General features: G+C 46.2%; 1 protein-coding gene across 4 annotated transcripts in view; it reads right to left on the bottom strand.

Moving 5' to 3' along the window:
- Positions 1–1,101: 1,101 nt before the first annotated feature.
- Positions 1,102–19,964, bottom strand: part of Vps16 (VPS16 core subunit of CORVET and HOPS complexes) — a 21,513-nt gene continuing 2,650 nt past the window's right edge. Inside the window, exons 2-24 of one of the 4 annotated variants that reach the window (XR_015682770.1) lie at positions 7,022–7,110; positions 6,715–6,812; positions 6,504–6,632; positions 6,282–6,426; positions 6,050–6,165; positions 5,830–5,952; positions 5,636–5,691; positions 5,290–5,379; positions 5,102–5,196; positions 4,892–4,968; positions 4,439–4,570; positions 4,224–4,351; positions 4,061–4,096; positions 3,758–3,886; positions 3,492–3,626; positions 3,305–3,413; positions 3,101–3,198; positions 2,917–3,024; positions 2,586–2,663; positions 2,333–2,502; positions 2,154–2,250; positions 1,441–1,659; positions 1,102–1,322 (exon numbers count right to left, since the gene is read on the bottom strand). Coding sequence is in view for 1 of the 4 variants with exons in the window: in NM_001005541.1 (NP_001005541.1) it covers positions 1,178–1,322; positions 1,441–1,544; positions 2,154–2,250; positions 2,333–2,502; positions 2,586–2,663; positions 2,917–3,024; positions 3,101–3,198; positions 3,305–3,413; positions 3,492–3,626; positions 3,778–3,886; positions 4,061–4,096; positions 4,224–4,351; positions 4,439–4,570; positions 4,892–4,968; positions 5,102–5,196; positions 5,290–5,379; positions 5,636–5,691; positions 5,830–5,952; positions 6,050–6,165; positions 6,282–6,426; positions 6,504–6,632; positions 6,715–6,812; positions 7,022–7,110 (2,467 nt within the window). In the remaining 3 variants the exon portion in view is untranslated. The remainder of the gene's footprint in view (positions 1,323–1,440; positions 1,660–2,153; positions 2,251–2,332; positions 2,503–2,585; positions 2,664–2,916; positions 3,025–3,100; positions 3,199–3,304; positions 3,414–3,491; positions 3,627–3,757; positions 3,887–4,060; positions 4,097–4,223; positions 4,352–4,438; positions 4,571–4,891; positions 4,969–5,101; positions 5,197–5,289; positions 5,380–5,635; positions 5,692–5,829; positions 5,953–6,049; positions 6,166–6,281; positions 6,427–6,503; positions 6,633–6,714; positions 6,813–7,021; positions 7,111–19,964) is intronic. The other 3 variants (XR_015682769.1, XR_015682768.1, NM_001005541.1) reach the window with 3 other exon arrangements.

Below are 19,964 nucleotides of genomic sequence, written 5' to 3'. Positions count from 1 at the left end.
AGTGAGCTGTGATGTGGGTGCTGGGAACTGAACCCAAGTCCTTTGGAAGAGCAGTCAGTGCTCCTAAGAACTGAGCCATCTCTCCAGCTCTCATGTTTTTTGAGACCTGGTTTGATACGTAGTCCTAGCTGGTTTAGAATCTGTTACATAGCCAAGGCTGGTAGCAGTCCTCCTACCTCTCCCTCCTAAGTACTAGATTTCAGCCTTAAACCACATCTATCTTTGTTTTGAGATAGGAGCTTGCTACATAGCCCATGTTGGCCTTGAATTCACAGCAATCTCCCTACCCGAACCTTCCAAGTACTGGGCTTATGGGTAAACACCACTATGTCTAGCTTCTCTTATCCTTTACAAACATAGTTAGGACTCAGAGTTCTAAAGAGGAAACATCCTGTAGACTTTGGTTTCTTCTGCTAACAAGTTGGGTGGGGGACATGATGCAAAAGGCTCACTTCAATGGTGGGTGGGAGTGCTACAGTGCACTGGAGTACACTGGGGGCTGCAGACAGAAGGAGAAAGTCACAGCCCTCATGTTGACTGGCAGTGGAGGACTCACTCAAGTAGGGTGGGATTGGGGGTTTCCAGTTCATAACTTTTAGACAGAATTGAGATGATCTTCCACCCCTTTTTTCAAGCGCACAGACCTGCTTGCCACTTACTGTTCAATAGCCAGGGCTCTCAAAGGTGTTACCTCCAACCCTGACAACGGGATGGTCACCGGTTTCCCATCCATCCTTCAACCAGGTTTTCAGGATTAGAGGACTTGACCAGTTCCAGCCTGAACACAACCTAGGTTTCAAATCCTCATTTACTTCCATTTATTTTCATTTATTCACTCACACACCCATTTATTCCGTGTGTTTTTATATATGGGTAAAGAACATAGGACAAGGTTTAAACTCAAGTTGCCTGGCTTGGTGGCAAGGGCCGTTAGCTACTGAGCTATAGCTTCTGAGAGAATAACTATGTGAATAAACAGGTCTCTCTTTTAACTTCTTATTCCCAGCATCATTACAATCAAATATGTGGAGTTCTGCTGCAGTAGCTGAATAGTTTGCCTCAAAGCCTGCTTTTCTTAAGCTGGACAGCACACAACAACTGTTCCGAATTAGTATTCCAAATTTATTTACATCTGGACACCCCTGGACTTTAACTAGCCCCTTTAGGGACAGGCACTTCATTTCTTCTGGGCTTGTGCTCTGGCCCGCTGAATCTTGTCAGCTATGGCCCCATCTGTAGTTCCAGTGCAGTGGGACAAAACGAGGCTCAGCTCAGTTTCATTCCGGTGCTCAATAGCCACATCTGCAGCCTGAGCCACATCCCTGTGGTTTGAGCAGAAGGGAAGATGGTGTTGGGGCTGTTCAAGGACAACGAACCTGTCTCCTCTCAGGCACCTTGCTCTTCAGCCACCTCACATACAGAGGACTTCATCTGACTTACCCGACAAGAAGCAAAGCCTTGACCTTTTGCTCAGGGCCCACTCTGGAAGCATACTTCTTGGCCTCATGTTTGTTATGTTGCTTCATGCAGATCTCTACAAAGGGCTTTGCAAGACAGAGAAGACAAGCCTAGGCCTATTTCCTCTCTCAGGAGCAGAAGCCCAGGGGACACTTGCCCATAGGTATTTTGTACAGTCAGTATATCTAGTCCCCTTCCCACCTGTGGAAAACAAGATGGAGCATACCACTGTAACAGAAAGCAGCTAAACCAATGACCTACCGGAGCCTTCAGAAGAGTCATCTTTAGGGTTCTATTCTACTTCCATTCCCACCACCAAGGTAGGTGTTTCTGCTTCCTGTGTCCTTTCTCTCAGGCTGCCACTATGAAACTTGCCCTCCATATGTCTGAAGCAACCCCTCAATATCTTGGCTCTCCCTGCCCCTTCTGCCCTCAAGCACACAGTGGCCCCTGTAGTCTTTACAGGGTAAAGTAACTCTTCCACCACTAGGTAGGAGGCAGGCTTGTGCCTATCCTCCAGCGTTCCCCACATAGTACATGTGTCTGCCCATAGTCACATGGCACAAGAAGCACTACCTAAGAACACAGGACAGTGAAATGGGTGCACAAACAGGCCATCACCCCATCTCCCTTGCCTGGCTCCTTCCCAGGACCACTCTCACTAGTGGGAGGCCTAGGGAGGAGCCCTGTCTCACCAGGTAGCCAATTGGTGATTTCTTGCTCTTAGAAAACTTCTCCAGCTCCTCCCACTCTTCCAGATCTGCCAGGGCAGACAGCTTTAACCACCAGAGCCTGTAGGAAAGCTGTACTCAGCACAGGTATGAAGGAAAGGCAAGAAGTCCCAGGACTACCTAGAGCTGAGGTCTTCGCCCACCTCTTGTCAGGGATGCGAAAGTCACGTGCCAGCTGCTCTGCCCGCTTGTTGTGTCCTCCGAGGATAAGCGTGGTGACTGTGTCATGTAGAGATAGGTCTAGGAACCTGCCCCCTAGCTCATCCTCCAGGCGTCGCTGTAGCCGCAGGAGCCTCATTTGATCCTCTGTAGCCTGGAGACCAGAGAGAGGGGATCACAACCAAGGTAGGAAGACCAAGAAGGCAGGACAAAAGCTCTTAGAAAAGGCAGTCAAACCTTGGCTGCAAATTCATTCTTGGCTTTGTAGAAGGCGTCAGCTGCCGTTTGCAGAGCTGCCACTCGCCCTTCAATACGCTACATACAAAGGGATACTGAGGTCACAACACATCCAACTAGCCTGCCGCTCTCCACCCTTGTGCCGAGAGCCAGCCTTATCTACCAGGGGCACTCTTCCCCTGTGCTACAGACGCTGGCTCCCTGGACACCAGTGCCATATTCTGCCCTGATGTTCTCAGAGCCCCTCAACAGTTATGACCAGAGAGGGTGCAACCCAATGCAGAGGGCTAGGGCTTTGATAAATGGCCCACCCTCCCTTTGGACCTCAGACCTCTTCCGCAGCATAGCTGGCTCTGATGTGGAAGCTGCCCAATTCCTGGTGATTGTCGTCCTGATTGTAAAGGTCCTTCAGAGTGTCTAGTTCCTGATGCTTACAGAACTGGGTCATGGGCAGAAGGTTAGTCAGCAAAGTCAACAAAGGCTCCAACCCTTTCCTCCCCTTCATGTGCACTTACCTGTCGATACAAACTCAGGGCCATGGGTTGGTTCCGCAGAGTCATGAAAAAGTCTCCTCGGTTGAGTTCATTCTTCAGGTGCAGCAGCACTGTAAACACTGTGAGACGATGAAGTGGGTGGGCCTCCAGCCCAGCTCTGCACATTCCTGGGCTCACTCACCTCATCACCCTCGTGCCTCCTGGCCCTTGCCCATCCCTGCTCACCCAGGTCAGTGTCTCCACTCTCAATGGCCTTGCTCAGAGCTAGTTTGCTCCTCTTCATCTTCAGGAGAAGAGGTACCTGTTCCCCTGACCGTGGCTCATACTCCAGCAGCTGTGAGGGGTGAGAAGGCAGAGATAAGGACCTGGAACACCTACCCTGGGGTGTCTGGGAAAGGTAACACAACCACACCTTAATGGCCAGTTCAGCGCGGCCACAGCCATAGGCCCTTGCAGCAATGTCAGAGTATGAAACACCAGGCGTGTCACCCAGCTTCTGATTAATAGCCCGTGCTACGTCCTCATCTGAGACATCTTTCTGCTGCACCTGTGTGTATATGGGTGTCACACAGTCTGGATGTCATCCCTCACCTGCCCAATCCTACAGGACCTCCAGCAGAACCCACCCTTTATTTCCATGCTCGGTATTTCTTATATTTTGTCAGGGCCTGAGGTTACCTCATATCCCATGCCCTTGCCTTGTAGCAGGCCCAGTGGGCTAGGATCCTGCTGACGCCCTGTACTTCAGGAAGGCGCAGGTACTCGCATATCTGGATAGCCAGGGGATAAAGCCTCCGCAACACGAGCCTGGCAGGTAAAGGAGTAACGGACAAAGCGGTGAGGCAAAGTGAGGTCGAGCAGGCAGAATGACCCTAGCCTGTGCTAGGCTTCCCAGTCCTAACAGGTAAGTGAGGAGCAGTCCCCACAAGTCCCCACATGCTACACCCACCCTGTCCTCCCACACCACCTGGGCTTCGGTACCTGTCGAGCAGCACCTGGATGGTAAGCTGCTTGTATCTTTATTTTCCTTGGTTAAGGATCAGTTGGTATAAGCCCTCTTTGCCAGGGAACTGCAGACCACATCTCCTGCCCTTTACCCTGCCATGCCCAGCTGTAAACACCCTCATGCCATACATAGGGATACTGGGTATAGGTCAGAGGGATCCCAATGTGGTAGTCCCTAATAGCATTGAGCACTCGAAGGTCCTGACACATGTGCACGAAGCTGTCAGGCGGAAATCTGTCAAGGAAACACTTTCCAAACGAAGCCGCCTGGAAAGAACAGAATGGAAATGAGCTTCCCATGCAGCCCAGCCCACCCCACTCCAACACACCCTCCCCCAACCACTCCAGGCCAACCCTGAGCAGACGCTTTTGCATGTCTGGTTGGTGCTCATGTCCTGCAGCCTCAATGCACTGCTGCACAGCCTGGATCAGCTGCCCCAGTTCCTGGATCTCCCGCAGATATTCATCTGCTTTTTGGCTCTCTTTCTGTGGGGAGAGGCCCAGAGACGGAACATCACACAGACCGTCTCACTCTGATCCCTAGCCTCGTGGACTACATAGTTCAAATGGAAAGGTCTTGGGAAGGACCAACTTGAGCCTGTGAACAGTAGGGGTGCCTTGCCTTCCTAGCCAGTTTTACATGTGCTAGCCTTGGCCAGTTCACATCAGCATCTTACCTAATCCCCTCCCCTGTCAGGTAGCACCTGGCTTATCATGGGTGCTTAGGTAGGACAGAAGGCTAGTCTAATCCGGAAAAGAGAAAGGAAGAGAGCATCTTGGGAATCTTAGAAGTTGCCCAGAAATTACCTCATACTCCTTCTGTGCCTCCAACAGCAGTGCTCCAGGGGCCATTGAGGCAATTTTGAAGATCTCTTCACTGGCCACTAGAGGAGGAGTTGTTGAATAGAGATGAAGCATGAAAATTCTCAGTTCTGCCCCCAATACCCAAATCCTGTTTTGGGCCATTGGTCAGGAGCACCTGCCCTGTGTCACACTGTATGCTTGTGGGAGCCTCACCTGGGACTTCATGCAGGAATTCATGGGTACTTCGAGAGAAGATGCGGACCCCATCAAGCTCAGGCACTAAGTAGGAGTCCTCATCAAGCACAAACCTGAATTTAGTCAAGGCTACTAAGAACATCCAAAGATAGGGTAACCTCCTTTTCCTTCCCTCTCCCAGCCCACAGGAAACGTTCCAAGGATACTGAATGCTTTCAGGCGCATTGCCCACCACCATCAGCCGCCTTTCCCAGGCTACAACAACAGCCTTTTCCTTGCTTCGAGGACGGCTACACCTATAGGCAACATCATATACACATCTGGGACACTCAGGACATTGGGCCTATAGCCATGTCTTCTATACCATTACTTGTACCTTCTCCTGGGACAGCCTGAACATACAGTGTCCTGGAGCCCATTTCCCGGTCACATGCTGACCTATCTGCTTCCCTCCCACTCTTGCACTACCGGTCAAGTGGCCCACAGAAGACACTGTTTCCCTTTAAGTGCTGGCAGAAAAGAGAAGGCCTATGTTGCAGCCGCTATCCTCACCAGACCATCTGCTTCGGGGGTGCCCGGATGTTGCAGTTGAACTCACACAGCTTCTCCTGAAATGGCACAGCATGTCATGGCCTTGCCCCAGCATCCTGCTGTTCAACAGTCACCCTGCTGTTGAAAAGCCATGGCCCTATCCACAACAGATCTTCCAAGGACAAAGCACAGTATCTCTTGTTCCAGAACCACACCTTGAGTGATGCTGTCCCCATCCAGATGTAGCCTGTGTCTGTGAAGAGTGCCAGGTAACGGTACGTGAAGGATACAGCCATCTGTAGGAAGCTGCTCACTCCTGGAGCTAGACCAGCAGGTGTCTGGGGCAGGACCAGGGAGGAAACAGATAAACTGACTTCTCAATGCCTTCCTACTGGTTGGCCAGCCCTTCCATTTCTTTCCCACTTAGGTTCTCACCACTGCAGAGCAGGTAGCATGATCCAGAAGGTAAAGATCAGGTCCTACAGCCAGAAGAATGTGTGCTACTCGCTCGTGGCACAGTGTGGTCCAGCAGGAGGGTGCACTCTGCAGACCTGTGACAGGGAGAGGAAACACTGAATGACCAGAGCCCACCATGTGTGTCTTTGCTGGTTTCAGTTTGGAAGCACATTCGTGATCTTGTAGGGCTCTCTTAAGTATCAGGGCTTACCTGGCACCTCTGGCATCCGACGGAGTTTGAGGTCACCCACATTAGCACTCAGAGTAAATCGATAGGCTCCGGTAAGGATGGCCACCCCAGAACCAAACTCAGTGTGAAAAATCCGAGCATCCAAGACACGGTTCTGAAGCACTTCCTAACAAGATGGACCATGGGTCAAGAAATCCACAGGTGAAGAGGTCCCCTTCCCTCCTCAGGCTCCTGTGTGCCTACATTGCCCATGCTGAAGTGCCTCCGGAAGTCTCCATGAAGCCCATAAACTAGCACTGCACCATCTTCCTGCACACAGAGCAGCTCCTCCTCGGCTGACCAGCCGAGGGCCACCACAGGCCCACTCTTCCACTGCAGAGGAGAAAGGTTCCAGTGGCTTTCCTTGGAATCAGCCAGCCCTGCCCATCACAGTAAGGGTAGGTTCCATGCTCACCAGCAGGCTAGCCAGGGGCATGCCAGAAGCAGAGTACATCTCCAGTACTGGCCGCACACTGGCAGCTTTCTCTTTTCTCCAGCAGTTCCTCAGTAGAGCTGCAATTTGAGAAGAGACTTCTATCCTAGAACTTCAGGCTCCAGGTAAGGTAGGCCTCTTGGGTCATGTACCCAGGCTCAGCCCATGGGAACCAAGCCTCATGAGAACCCAGATTAAAAACATTTAGAAGGTGGATTGGCAGAGAACAACCTGCAAGCAACGCCCGTGGGCACCCACAGTATGCATGAGTAATAGAGAGGTAGCTTACCAATGGGGCCCCCATAGGGTGCAGCAGCCACCAGACAATCCTTGAGCTCCTCCTTCAGGTCCCAGTCCATGCTGTACAGTTCATACTTCCTACTCGGAGAGATAAACAGATTAGCATCCTTGTGATCTGTATGTATCTAGACAGAATAAGCCCCAGAGGCATGCCTGAAGTTACCATTTATCCTTTGCAGTAGTGGAGGAGAGTCCTCCGCTCCCCCACATGAGAGGCAGAGAGGGGATGGTGACTAGAAACTGACCATATCATGTAGGCCTGGGAACTGTAGGTGAGGCAGCATAGGGTGTCGACAAGGAAGGATACAGTTTTTGAGGCAAGTGTCCACCATTGGCAGGACACTGAGATGGGCAGGTTATGTACAAGACACTGAAATGATGTAAGGTATGGTGCTGGCTCTGCCTGGAACCAGGAGGAGAGTGAGAGCTTCAGAGGCCTACCTATTGAATAGGAGTCCTCTTTTATTTCTGGTTCCAATGATGAATCAGATTGTGCTCTTTATGTCTAAGGGTCAAGCTAGAGTTCTAGATGAAGCTAGTTCTAGACACACAGAGCTCACAGTGTCTGAAAGAAGATACCCAAAATGAGCTCTTCCAAGAGATACAGCTGGGGGAGTTCTGGTTGATGGCATTCTGTGACTCCTGACTTGCGTGAGGTGATAAAATCACCAGCAGGATGAGAAGCCTGAAGCCCTAGATGTGTTGCATGCCGCAACCCTAATGTGTGCATGAATGAATGCTGCCTGGAAAGGGCTTAAGGCTTCACATGATGCTCACTGGATGCTTAGAAGAGAGGGGAAGGAACAGGGAAAAGGGGATGTTATTCTAGAACATCAAAAGAAAACACAAATAAAAAGGGCATTTTTGTGTATCTTGGTGGTTTCATTAACAGTCAGGACCATGCCACCATTGCATTTGACACCCTCTAGGGACTCAAAATAAATTAACTAAATCACACCTGGAAGCCTGGCACTTGAGAATTATGGCAGAATTATTTCAAGTTCAAGGCCAACCTAGACAAAACTGTTTCCAGATCAAACTTGAACTTCAGAATGAGACCCTGCCTCAACTTTCTCCTGGCATAGAAACCCTTGACATATATTTTAGAAAAAGAACAAAGCTATTACCAAAATTGTGTACATCGTCTTAAAATCTGAAATGTTCTGTGTGATGGTTGTTCTTGGCTGTCAACTTGACTACATATAGAATTAACTAAAAAACCCAAATGGCTGGGCACACCTGTGAGGGATTTTTTTTTTTTTAATTAGATCATTTGAAGTGGGAAGATCCATTTCTAACCTGGCTTTCTGAGGTGGGAAGATCCACCTTTGATCTGGACCACACCTTCTTCTGGAAGCCTCTGAAGCTCTCTCTTTCCCTGCTTGCCTTTGCTCTCACTAGCAAGTCCATTCCTTTATTGGTGCTAGAGCCTATGTCTTCTGGATTCAGCATCTCCTGAGGATCAGCTGAGACAGTCAGCCTGGTAGACTGAGCAACTACTGGATTCTTAGACCTTTCATTTATTGGCATCCATTATAGATTAGCTGGAGCCTGTAAGCCATTCTGATAAATCCCATGAATATATTTATATATTTAAATATATAATATTAAATAAATATAACAAATAGTATTAAATGATATACTTATATATTATATATTTATCTACCCATCCATCTATCTATATCTATCTACATATAGATTTATTCTATAAATTCTGTTCCTCTAGAGAGAACCCTGAGTAATACACTTTGAAAAGTGAATTTTCTTGAGTATTGTTTCAGATTTGAGTTGCAGAGTAGATGATAAACTAGCGAAGTCTACACAAATAGTCTAAATTAAGAAGAACCTTGAAAATAAAATACTTATCTCAGTTTAAGCATCCCCCACTCCCTGGGGACTCTCAGCAAAGCAGTTTATAGGACACTCAGAGGACTCAGCAGGACCATGAACAAACATCAGGCCATGTTTGTATGGCAAGACATTTCCATTTGCAGTGAGACTCATGAAGAATGAGAAGACAAGGAGGGGAGCAAGGGGGTGAGGAGGGAGGAGGGAGGAGGGAGAGGAAGAAGAGGGAGGGGAGAGAAGGGAGAGAGGAGGGAAAGGAGGGAGAGGGAGGAGAGGAAGGAGAGAGGAGGAAGAGGAGGGGGAGGAGGGGGAAGAAGGGGAGAGGATGGGGAGGAGGGGAAGAGGAGGGAGAGAGAAAGGGGAGAGGAGGGAGAGAGGGGGCAGAGGAGGGAGAGTGGGGAGAGGAGGGAGAGGAGGGAGAGGAGGGGGGAGGGAGAATGGAGGGTAGAGGAGGAGGAGAGGAGGGAGAAGAGGGAGGGGGGAGAGGGGAGAGGAGGGGGAAAGGAGGGAGAGGAGGGGGAGAGGAAGGAGAGAGGGGGAGGGGAGAGGAGGGAGAGGGGGAGGGGAGAGGAGGGGGAGAGAGAGAGAGAGGAGGGAGGAAGGGAGAGGAGAGGGGGAGAGGGGAGGGAGGGAGAGAGAAGAGGGAGGGGAGAGGGGGAGGGGAATGAGTAAAGAGTGAAGATGATCAAGTAAGCACTTTCAACCTATTTTTTGTCTTACTGGCTGCCCTGGTTCTTGCTATATACCCGAGGCTAGCCTAAAGTTCACAGCTATTTGCTTAATTTGCTAAGTGCTGGGATAAGAGTATACACTCATTATACCTGATTAATAAATTTTAACTTTTGGGCTGGAGAGATGGCTCAGCGGTTAAGAGCACTGACTGCTCTTCCAGAGGTCCTGAGTTCAATTACCAGCAACCACATGGTGGCTCACAACCATCTGCAATGGGATCTGATGCCCTCTTCTGGTATGTCCGAAGACAGCTACAGTGCACTCATATAAATTAAATAAAATAAATCTTTAAAAAAATAAATTTTAACTTTTAAAAGAGTCTAGTGTTTAACCCCAGAACTTAGGGGACATAGGCAAGAGGATCTGTTTGGGGCCAGCCTGGACTATGCAGCATGTTCCAGACTAGCCAGGGTACATGGACCTTGTCTTAAATAAAGTAAATTAATATTAAAAAGTTAACAACAAAACTTTAAAGGTATTTAAAAATGTTGAGAAATAGGGCTGAAGCAATGGCTCAGTGGTTAAAAGCACTGACTGCTCTTCCAAAGGTCCTGAGTTCAATTCCCAGCAACCACATGGTGGCTCACAACCATCTGTAAAGAGATCTGATGTGCTCTTCTGGTATGCACGAAGAGGGCTACAGTGTACTCACATACATAAAATAAACAAATCTTTTATAAAAAATCATGAAAAATGTAATAAAATCATACCAATTGTCCTCAAGAATACAAAAGACATGAATAAATACTGTAAGATGACCCACAAATGCACAATAATTGTGACAAAAATACTTCCCCATGTTTTCTTTATAAATAACCAATGCTCTGAGTCTAAAGTCCATGGTTGGAAAAGGGATTCTTGGAAACAGAAAATAACAGAAGGATTTAAGATGATTAAAAAACATAAGAACACACACATATACATACATGTGTATATATATCAGATATAAAACATGCTATAGAAACTAAAGTTAGTTAAAACTACTGTTTTGAGATAGGAATGAGAAAACAGTGAGGGACTGGAGAGACAGCTCATGGTTAAGAGCTCATACTACTCCTGCAGAGAACCTGAGTTCCACTCCCAACCCCCACACCAGGCATCTCACTAGCATCTGGAGCTCTAACTCCAAGTGCCTGATTTCCTCTTCTGCACTGAAGGTACCCACACTTACACATGCACAGAGCCCACCACCCTCTTTAGAAATAAATTTTAAAAAAAAGTCAGGTACAGTGGTATACACTTTTAATCACAGGACTCTGAGACTTCAAGGTCAGCGTGGTCTACATAGGGCCAAGGTTACATAGGAAGACCCTGTCTCAAAAAACAAAAACCTAAACAACAACCCCCTCTTCTGCCACACCAAGAAAACAAAAGACAAACAAACAAAAATCCTCCACAAATCAATGAAAGAGAACAGTGCCCAGAAAAGACCTGGGAACTGAGCCTATGATAAAGATGGTGTTTCAAGTTGGTACAAAATATCCTTGATAATGGTACGACAGACCCACACTGCCATGCCCGCTTTATGCAGTACTGAGGATTGAGACCTGGATGTCATGCATTTTAGACAAGCACTCTAACAACTGAGCTAATTCCCTGGCCTGGTTCAGCTCTTCTTTCTTTAAAAAGCATTTCTGACTGAGTGTGAGTGTATGTGCATGTTGTGTACCCATGTGGAAGTCATAAGACAACTCTCATGAGCTGGACCTTTCCCCATCATGGGGCTCCGGGATAGAACTCAGTCCATTAGGCTTGACAGCCTTTACCCAGTCACCTTGCTGGAACTTAGTTTAGTTCTTATGGGAAGAAAACAAAATCACTTTATCCAATACCCTTTGACTTAGCCCAAACCTAGAAAACACTAGAAAATGCCCACAAAAACAAGGCTAGCTAAATAAACTGTAGTGTGCCCATTCTGGAGAATATTTTGTGGTTGCTTATCTGTGGGTCTGACTACATGACTTTTAAGAAATCTGGCTAAGTAAACAAGCTAGGAAATAGCATAAAGTATATGAGCTTGCTTTATTAATTTACATATTTGTGGATTAATTTTCTAAACTTTAAAATAAATGTGCATTTGTCTACATGTGTGTCTGTGCATCACATATGTATCTTCTGGCTCGCCTGCGGAAGCCAGAAAAGGGTGCTGTAGTCCCTGGAACTGGAGTTAACAAACAGTTGTGAACCGCCATGTGGATGCTGGGAATCAAACCTGCATCCTCTGGAAGAGCAGCCAGGGCTCTTAACCACTGAGCCATGTCTGAGCGATCTCCTTCTCCTTTTGGTAATACTCAGGGTCTCTCTAAAGCTAGCTATATAACTTAGGCAGCAATCATCCCACTTCTGCTGTCACTTCTGAGGTTAAGCATGTGTTAACCATACCTAGCTGGGCCCATTTACTTAATAAGAATGTGTTTGTGCTAAGTATATTTGCACATTTTCACACTTGTATGCAAATACATAGAAAAATGCTGAGTTTCCCACAGGAAGCCAAAACCAGTGGTTACCTTTGTGGAGGGTGGTGGATGGGAAGGTTCAAAGAATCATTTTTTTTTAACCCATATACTTTGCTATTGTGTGAGTTTTAAAAATGGGGCTGGAGGGGTTGGGGATTTAGCTCAGTGGTAGAGCGCTTGCCTAGGAAGCGCAAGGACCTGGGTTCGGTCCCCAGCTCCAAAAAAAAGAACCAAAAAAAAAAAAAAATGGGGCTGGAGGGTTGGGGATTTAGCTCAGTGGTAGAGCGGCTTGCCTAGCAAGTGCAAGGCCCTGGGTTCGGTCCCCAGCTCCAAAAAAAAAGAAAAAAGAAAAAAAAATGGGGCTGGAGACATGGCTCAGTGGTTAAGAGCGCTGGCTGTTCTTGCAGAGAACCTGGCTTCAGTTCCCAGCACCCACATGGTGGCTCACATCTGTTTATAACTCTAGTTCTAGGTGATCCAACACTTTTCTGGCCTCCTTGGGCATCAGGCGTGTACACAGCACACAGACATACATGTAGGCAAAATACCCATGCACATGAAACATTAAAACATTGGAGTTTGGGGCCTTTGCTTCTAGACAGGATCTTACCCTATAGCTACAACTAGACTAAAACTCCCTACTAGCTCAGGCTGCCCTCAAACTCAGGCTGATCCTCCTGCTTCTGTACCTCCGTGCTAAGTCACATAGTAGCTTCAAAATACATATCATTTGATATTTTGTTACTAAATTCACTGAATGAAAATATTGGAAAACATATTTTCATGCTAGTTATAAAGGGACAGTCATTCATCCAGTCCCCAAATCACAAGTTGCACAATGACAACCATTATTCTCTCAAGCCTTTCTCTCAGTAAGCCCAATGCCAAGTTCCCTCAGTAGAGGGCGCTAAAACACTAGAACAGCACGCAGGACAACTTGTGCCTTCTGGTTTCAGCTTGACATGGAGTAAACCTAGTGGTAGCACTTGCTGCTGGGAAACACTGCCTAGGCCCTGATCACCTTTTCAGGGTTCTGTGCAGACACTGCACTCCCAAGCTCTCTGCTCACATCAGGTCACCCAGTGTCTGTACACCTACATGGCTGGCTATCTACACACTATGTATACAAGTACATGTCTAATAACTCCCTTTACTTGCTCTATATCCAACCTTTGATGTGGCTTGCCTTATGGATGTCGTGTTCCAGGTCTCCCACCACTCCTTACACCTCCATTCTTGAATGTTCCCATCATGCGTGGACTGCTAACTAAATCATGACCCGAGGAGGAGCAGAAAGCTTCTATGACAGTCTAACATAATCTCCTGTGGCTATACAGTTGCTATTGCTAAAAATCAACACAATTTTAATTTTGTGCGTTTTTTAATTACAACATTTGAGTGTATCAGCATGCCACATCTTATGTGGAAGTTGGGGTACTGATCAGGAAACAATGGGACCCTGAAACCTAAATAGGGTATACAGTTAGGGCTAGTCCAGATGAAGCTGACAATTTTGGATCCTCTCTTCCTGATGAAAGTAGCTTGTCTGTCATCTCCCTACCAACTACCCTCACCCTGAAAACCTTACTGTAATCTCATTTACAGTAGATGCGACAAAGGATTTCCTGGCCCAGGTGCTGAGTGCTTAAAACAAGTCCCCACCATGGCACCGTTCTGAAGGGTCCAACCTGCAAGATAGCTACACTGGGCCCTGAAGAGGCCGAGACTTGTTGTTACAGAACAGATACCTATTCTCGGTAGATTTACCTTTCTTGCCTCTACTGTGTTTCAGGACCCAGAATCTCTTGACTCATAGAAAGCTTTATTCACCATTGCTGCATTCTGCAAAGCACTGTATCTCATCAAGGGCCCATATTACAACAGTGTTAAGTCAGCTCTGGCCACAGAACCAACTGGTCTTGCCATATATTCCAACTCCCACAAGAAACCATGGGATGTGTCAATGCATGCAGCTGTGGTAAATACATACAACAGTGTCACGGAGGAAAGATTTGCTCTGGTTCACAGAATCCATGGTCGTCTGAGTAAGAGAGGTTCCTACAGGTTTACAGGATTTGAATGCTTAGTCCAGGGTTAGTGGAACTGTTTTGAAGAGGTTTAGGAAGAGTGGCTTTGTTAGAGGAGATGTGTCCCTGGGGGTAGACTTTGTGGTTTCAAAAGCCCATATCAGGCTATTCTTGCTTGCTCTGCCTGTAATTTGTGGATTTTATGTAAACTCATAGCTACTGCCCAACACCATGACTGCAGGCCTGCAGGTGGTCATGGACTCACCTTCTGAAGCTGTAAGCAAGCTTCCGACTGTTTTATAAGTTGCCTTTGTCATGTTATCTCTTCACAGCAATAGAAAGTAACTAAGACAGTATGAAGGTTTCAGTACAAGGTCAGACTTTGGGTGTAAGACAAAGGAGAACACCATGGTGTCAAGAACACACGGTGCTGCTACTTATGAAAGCTAGGAAGCAGAGAAGCAGAGACGGGAAAGGGTTGAAACAAATATGTCTTTCTACTATTTGCTACCAGAAACCCATTTCCTACAACTAGGCTGCACCTTCCATTGTTCTACCATCTCCCAACACTCTATCCCAACTTTGAATCCACCAATGTAAACAACCACTGATTAGGTGATAGCCCCCATGATCTAAATGCTTCCCCCCCAAGCCTACCTAGCAACCAATCGCCCCAAACTACATAGTTTATGATGAATATTTCATATCCAAACCATAGCACTTAGCTAACAAACGGTAAAATTACAGCACCAACTGGAAGTCAAAGTACCTCGGAAGAATGGGGTTCTCTCTTATGCTCTGATTCACAGACTATTACAAGGCATAGTTTCCTCCACCCGGATCAGAGGTTGGAAGTGAGAGTGGCTCCTTATTAGTAGCTTCTCATTCTGGAAACTGTGGTCTGTTGGCTTATAGAGCTGAGTCTTTAAGAGGCCAATGCTCCCATCAAGACTTGCAACAATTGAGTTACTGAATTGGAAGGTAAGAATGCCACTTTGCCACCTTGAGCTGCTCTGCCAAAGGGTTTTAATTTACTAGTTTAAGGGGGTTATTCTGCTTAGAGGGAAACTACATTGGCAACAAGGACTATGCCTAAAATCCAGGGACTCCTCTGTGGGATCTCTGTGGGATGTTGTCGTACCCAATGATAACAGTCAATGAAAACCTTCCGAAACCAGACACCTCAGCATGAGTGGAGTGAAGGCTCCGTCGCTCTACTAAGGAAGGAAACACGGGCAAAGGACGTGCTGGCCAAGGGCAGGCAAAGCCACGGCTGTGGGGGAGATGCAGGCACACGTGAAAGCTGTAGATCTCAGCCATGACTTATGACTGACTTGTTATGTGTACATGTACATACAGACACAGTAGATCAGCCATGACTTATGACTGACTTGTTATGTGTACATGTACATACAGACACAGTAGATCAGCCATGACTTATGACTGACTTGTTATGTATACATGTACATACAGACACAGTAGATCAGCCAGGACCTATGACTGACTTGTTATGTGTACATGTGCATACAGACACAGTAGATCAGCCATGACTTATGACTGACTTGTTATGTGTACATGTACATACAGACACAGTAGATCAGCCATGACTTATGACTGACTTGTTATGTGTACATGTGCATACAGACACAGTAGATCAGCCATGACTTATGACTGACTTGTTATGTGTACATGTGCATACAGACACAGTAGATCAGCCATGACTTATGACTGACTTGTTATGTGTACATGTGCATACAGACACAGTAGATCAGCCATGACTTATGACTGACTTGTTATGTGTACATGTACATACAGATACAGGGACATATTTGCCCTTCTCTTCTTCTCTTTCACATTTTTACTTTTGATGCTACCATTAAAGGAATATACAAGGGAATATTTCTTCAGTGAGTCAAGAGAATAACTTTGGCCAGACAAAATTTACGTTTTTCCAATGCAATGAACTTCAGTTTTCTGGAAGATAGAAGGTGAATTATGGGGAGAAGGTACAAGAAGGCTTCAATTTTCAGTATTTCTTTTTTTTTTTTTTTTTTTTTAGTTCTTTTTTTCGGAGCTGGGGACCGAACCCAGGGCCTTGCACTTCCTAGGCAAGTGCTCTACCACTGAGCTAAATCCCCAACCCCAATTTTCAGTATTTCTAAAGTATCTGAACCATTCACAATTGTTTTATCATGTGATCTTTCACACATTGAGCCTTTACAGTGAATACAGGATGACTCCACAAAACAAGATCACAGGAGTCCAGATAAAGCTGGGGGCACAGGCCTGAGGTAGTCTCGACCTGCCCACTGCATAGCATCCACACTAGCACTCTGCAGCCTCAGCACAGGTAGAGCTAGCCAGGTGTCACCCAGGACAAGGAATAAGGCTGTTAGAGAAAAGAGAAGAACAAAAATGACAGAAGCACAGCTGTCCTCCTAGCTAGACAGGGAGAAAAACATCTATACGAGAGGTGCTTGAGAGGGTTTCAGAATTGTTTGAATTCAATACTGGAGAGGTAGAGCAGTTCTGGACATGCACAGAGTGGGGTGGGACAGGCAGGGAGAGGCTAAGAGGGATATAATCACTTGAGTACAAATTGCCGGGACTGTGAGGCTAAGTACTCACTTATGTTGCCTCTGAAAGCAGCAAGGGCTGGGATGCACAGTGGACCACTGAACCAAACTGCCAAATAATCCCTGAGGAATGCGGTCCAGGGACTCAGCAGCAACAAAGACTAGGAGGGAGGAGGAAGCACCATGCATAAAGGAACAAACAGGCACACAGAGAAAAGGAACGGTGGCTAGATCACCTTCCAAAGTATTGGAGGTAGATAATAGGGACAATATATGCTATGCTTCGTGGGTGGCATGGGTTCAGATTGACAACACGGAGGGCAACCCATCAGGAAAGCCTACCGGTACATCTTCCATGAGGACAGGTCATTCCTCAATGTAGAAGGCTAGTTACATCCTTCTCCTCCACTCTCTTATCCCAGAAATGGAAATTTCCTGAGGAACAGCACTAAATGGATCCTAGAGTCTAATCTGGGAAGCCATAAAGTCTAGTGAGTACTTCTGGTAGCCTCCTTTCCAGCCCCTGCAGCAATCAATAAAGAAATCCCTGTAGCTATCCAGGTAAACTTCTGGTGAAGCACTGTCAACCACAGTGCAAGAAGAGCCCTGTGTACAACAGGCAGGGAAGCCCTAAGTGGGTACATCACATCTAGTGTCAGGGAACAATCCAACAATTGTAGGCCCTAAAGAGGGCCCACTATCATTTCCAAAATCCCCTGCTTCCAACTCACTCAAGACTAAAGCTATTCAAGGGTACTGCAGCTTGTTTGTAAAATGGCGCAGCCACTGCTGTGGAACAGTATGGCAGCTCTAAAAATGTAAACAGAATTGCTAGACAATTTAGTAATTCTTTTTTTTTTTCTTTTTCTTTTTTCTTTTTTTTCGGAGCTGGGGACCGAACCCAGGACCTTGCGCTTGCTAGGCAAGTGCTCTACCACTGAGCTAAATCCCCAACCCCTAGTAATTCTATTTCTGGATATTCCTCCAGAAGAACTGAAACAGGAACAGAGTCTGAAAGAGGGGTTTTGCTGTTTCATTTCCTATGAGTCCTCCCACATACAAAGCACATACTCCATCAGCTCTTTATGCATTTCTGTGATTATGGCAGTGTTATTCTCCAGAGCCAAGGGTGACAGCAGCACTGCTGTGTCCAATGGTTTCCTGGCACTGAAATCCAAGGGCCCACTTCCTGCTGCTGACAAGACTTCTGTTTCTGAGAACTAGGTAGAGAGATGAAAACTGTAGCTAGCCTTTATCATTTAGTGCATAGCCTGTCCTCATGAAATCTGCACCCTTAGGCTTTTCTGAGAGGCTGCCATCCTATCTGCCCTTCTGTACCTCATGTCACTGAAAGAATGGATAAGGAAAATGTAGTATGTAATGCAACAAAACCTTTCAGTCTTAAAAAATAAGAAATCATGACACACACTACAACATCAGCCTTGGAGATAGTATATTAAGTTAAAAATTCCAGTCACAAAAAGACAAACAATAGATTTCATTCACATGAATTACCGAGCATAGTCAAATGCAGAGAACAAGGAATACTTAATGGGGAGTTGCTATTTAACAGGTATAGAATTTTTTGATGAAAGAAATGTAAGTTGGCTGTACACCACAGTAAATATACCCAACACTGCTGAACAGTAATTCAAAAATGGCTAAGAGGAAGGCTGGAAAAGGAGCAGGAAGCAGAGTGCCTGTCTAGCACACATGAGCCCTGGTTCATCCCCAGCACTGGGTGGACGAGGCATGAGTATATCCCTAGCACTTGACAGTAGAGGCAGGAAGGCAGAAGGGCATCCTGGGCTACCTGAGATCCTGTCTCAGAAAACAAAACCAAGGAGGGCTGGGAAGGCAGCTCAGCAGTAAAGTGCACTGGCTATTTTCCCAGAGTATCCAGGTTCAATTCCCAACCCCGCCATGTTGCTTTATAAATGCCTATAAAATCAATTCCAAGGGGTCCTATGATCTTTTCTAGCCCCTGTGGGCAACACAATGAGACACATAGGCACACATGTAGACAAAACAGTCACATACATACATTTTTTTCAAATATTTAAGTAGTGGCATTTTCTCTAAAAACAAGGCAAAACAAAAAAATTAAGATGATACATTTTGTGGGCTGAAGAGATGGCTCAGCGGTTAAGAGCACCAACTGCTCTTCCAAAGGTCCTGAGTTCAATTCCCAGCAACCACATGGTGGCTCACAACCATCTATGGGATCTGGTGTGTCTGAAGTTAGCTACAGTGTACTTGTATACATAAATTAAATAAATAAATCTTTTAAAAAAAAGATGATACATTTTGTTATATATACTTAATGATGTTTTTACTAAACACTCATTTTTTTTCAAAACTATAATACTAAAATAATCCCCTTCCCTTTTAAGAATAACAAAAAGGGGGAAAAGGAAAGAAAAACACTTACAAGAATAAATTCATAAATAAAAATGTATCATCACTCCTCCCCCTTTACAAAAATCAAACTATTGTGAACGTGCAAGTTCACAGGCCTGGGGAGAGAGCTAACTCGTTCACTAACTTGCTTGCTGCAAAAGTGTGAGACCTTGAGTTTGATCCCCAGCACACACATAAAAGCCACGCTTGTGAGTACAGCCCTGGGAAGATGGAGACAGCTGGATCTGTGGGGCTGCCAGCCTAACCAGCAAGCCCTGGGTCCAGTGAGAGATCATGTCTTAAAGAACAGAGTGAATGGCTCCAGAGGAGCAACAGCGACCCTCCCTCTTCTGCAAGAGCCATGCACACAGCTACACACACCACAAAACAAGTCCACTCTCTTCTGTGCCAAGTTCACTTCTCCCTTTGCATGATTTTAAGCTAAGAAACCAAACCATCCTTGACTACTTACTTCCACACAGCCCAGGTTCAGAACTCCCATTGTAACTGTGGTCAAAGGTTCAGTTTATCCTCTGGCTCGTGAGCTGGCTGTGAGCCCTATGAATGTCGAAGGGGGCCTATGTCTCTCTTAGTTAACACACACTGAGTCTGGCACAGGTTGGGTCAAATTAAAGAAGGAATCGGCTCAAGTTGCAGTTTTAGGATTAAAATGGCTAAATCTCTAGAACCACGTAAGAGATGGTCGCCACTTCTCCTTACCTTTCCAAATCCAGTGAGTTTCTGACAACACTAATTCCAATGCGGATCCCTGCCCTAAACTCAAGTGAAATGTCTCCACCTGTTGCCCATTTACCCACTTATTAGAGTCAGATTAAGTCTAAGATGAACACATGAACTAAACTAAATACCTAGTCTTAAAACATTTTCCCACT

Source organism: Rattus norvegicus, chromosome 3 (assembly GCF_021556685.1).
Source record: "Rattus norvegicus strain SHRSP/BbbUtx chromosome 3, alternate assembly SHRSP_T2T, whole genome shotgun sequence".
Taxonomy (NCBI): Eukaryota; Metazoa; Chordata; class Mammalia; order Rodentia; family Muridae; genus Rattus; species Rattus norvegicus.
The sequence above is the reverse complement of the archived record's forward strand: the minus strand, read 5'-3'. Positions and strand labels throughout refer to the sequence as shown.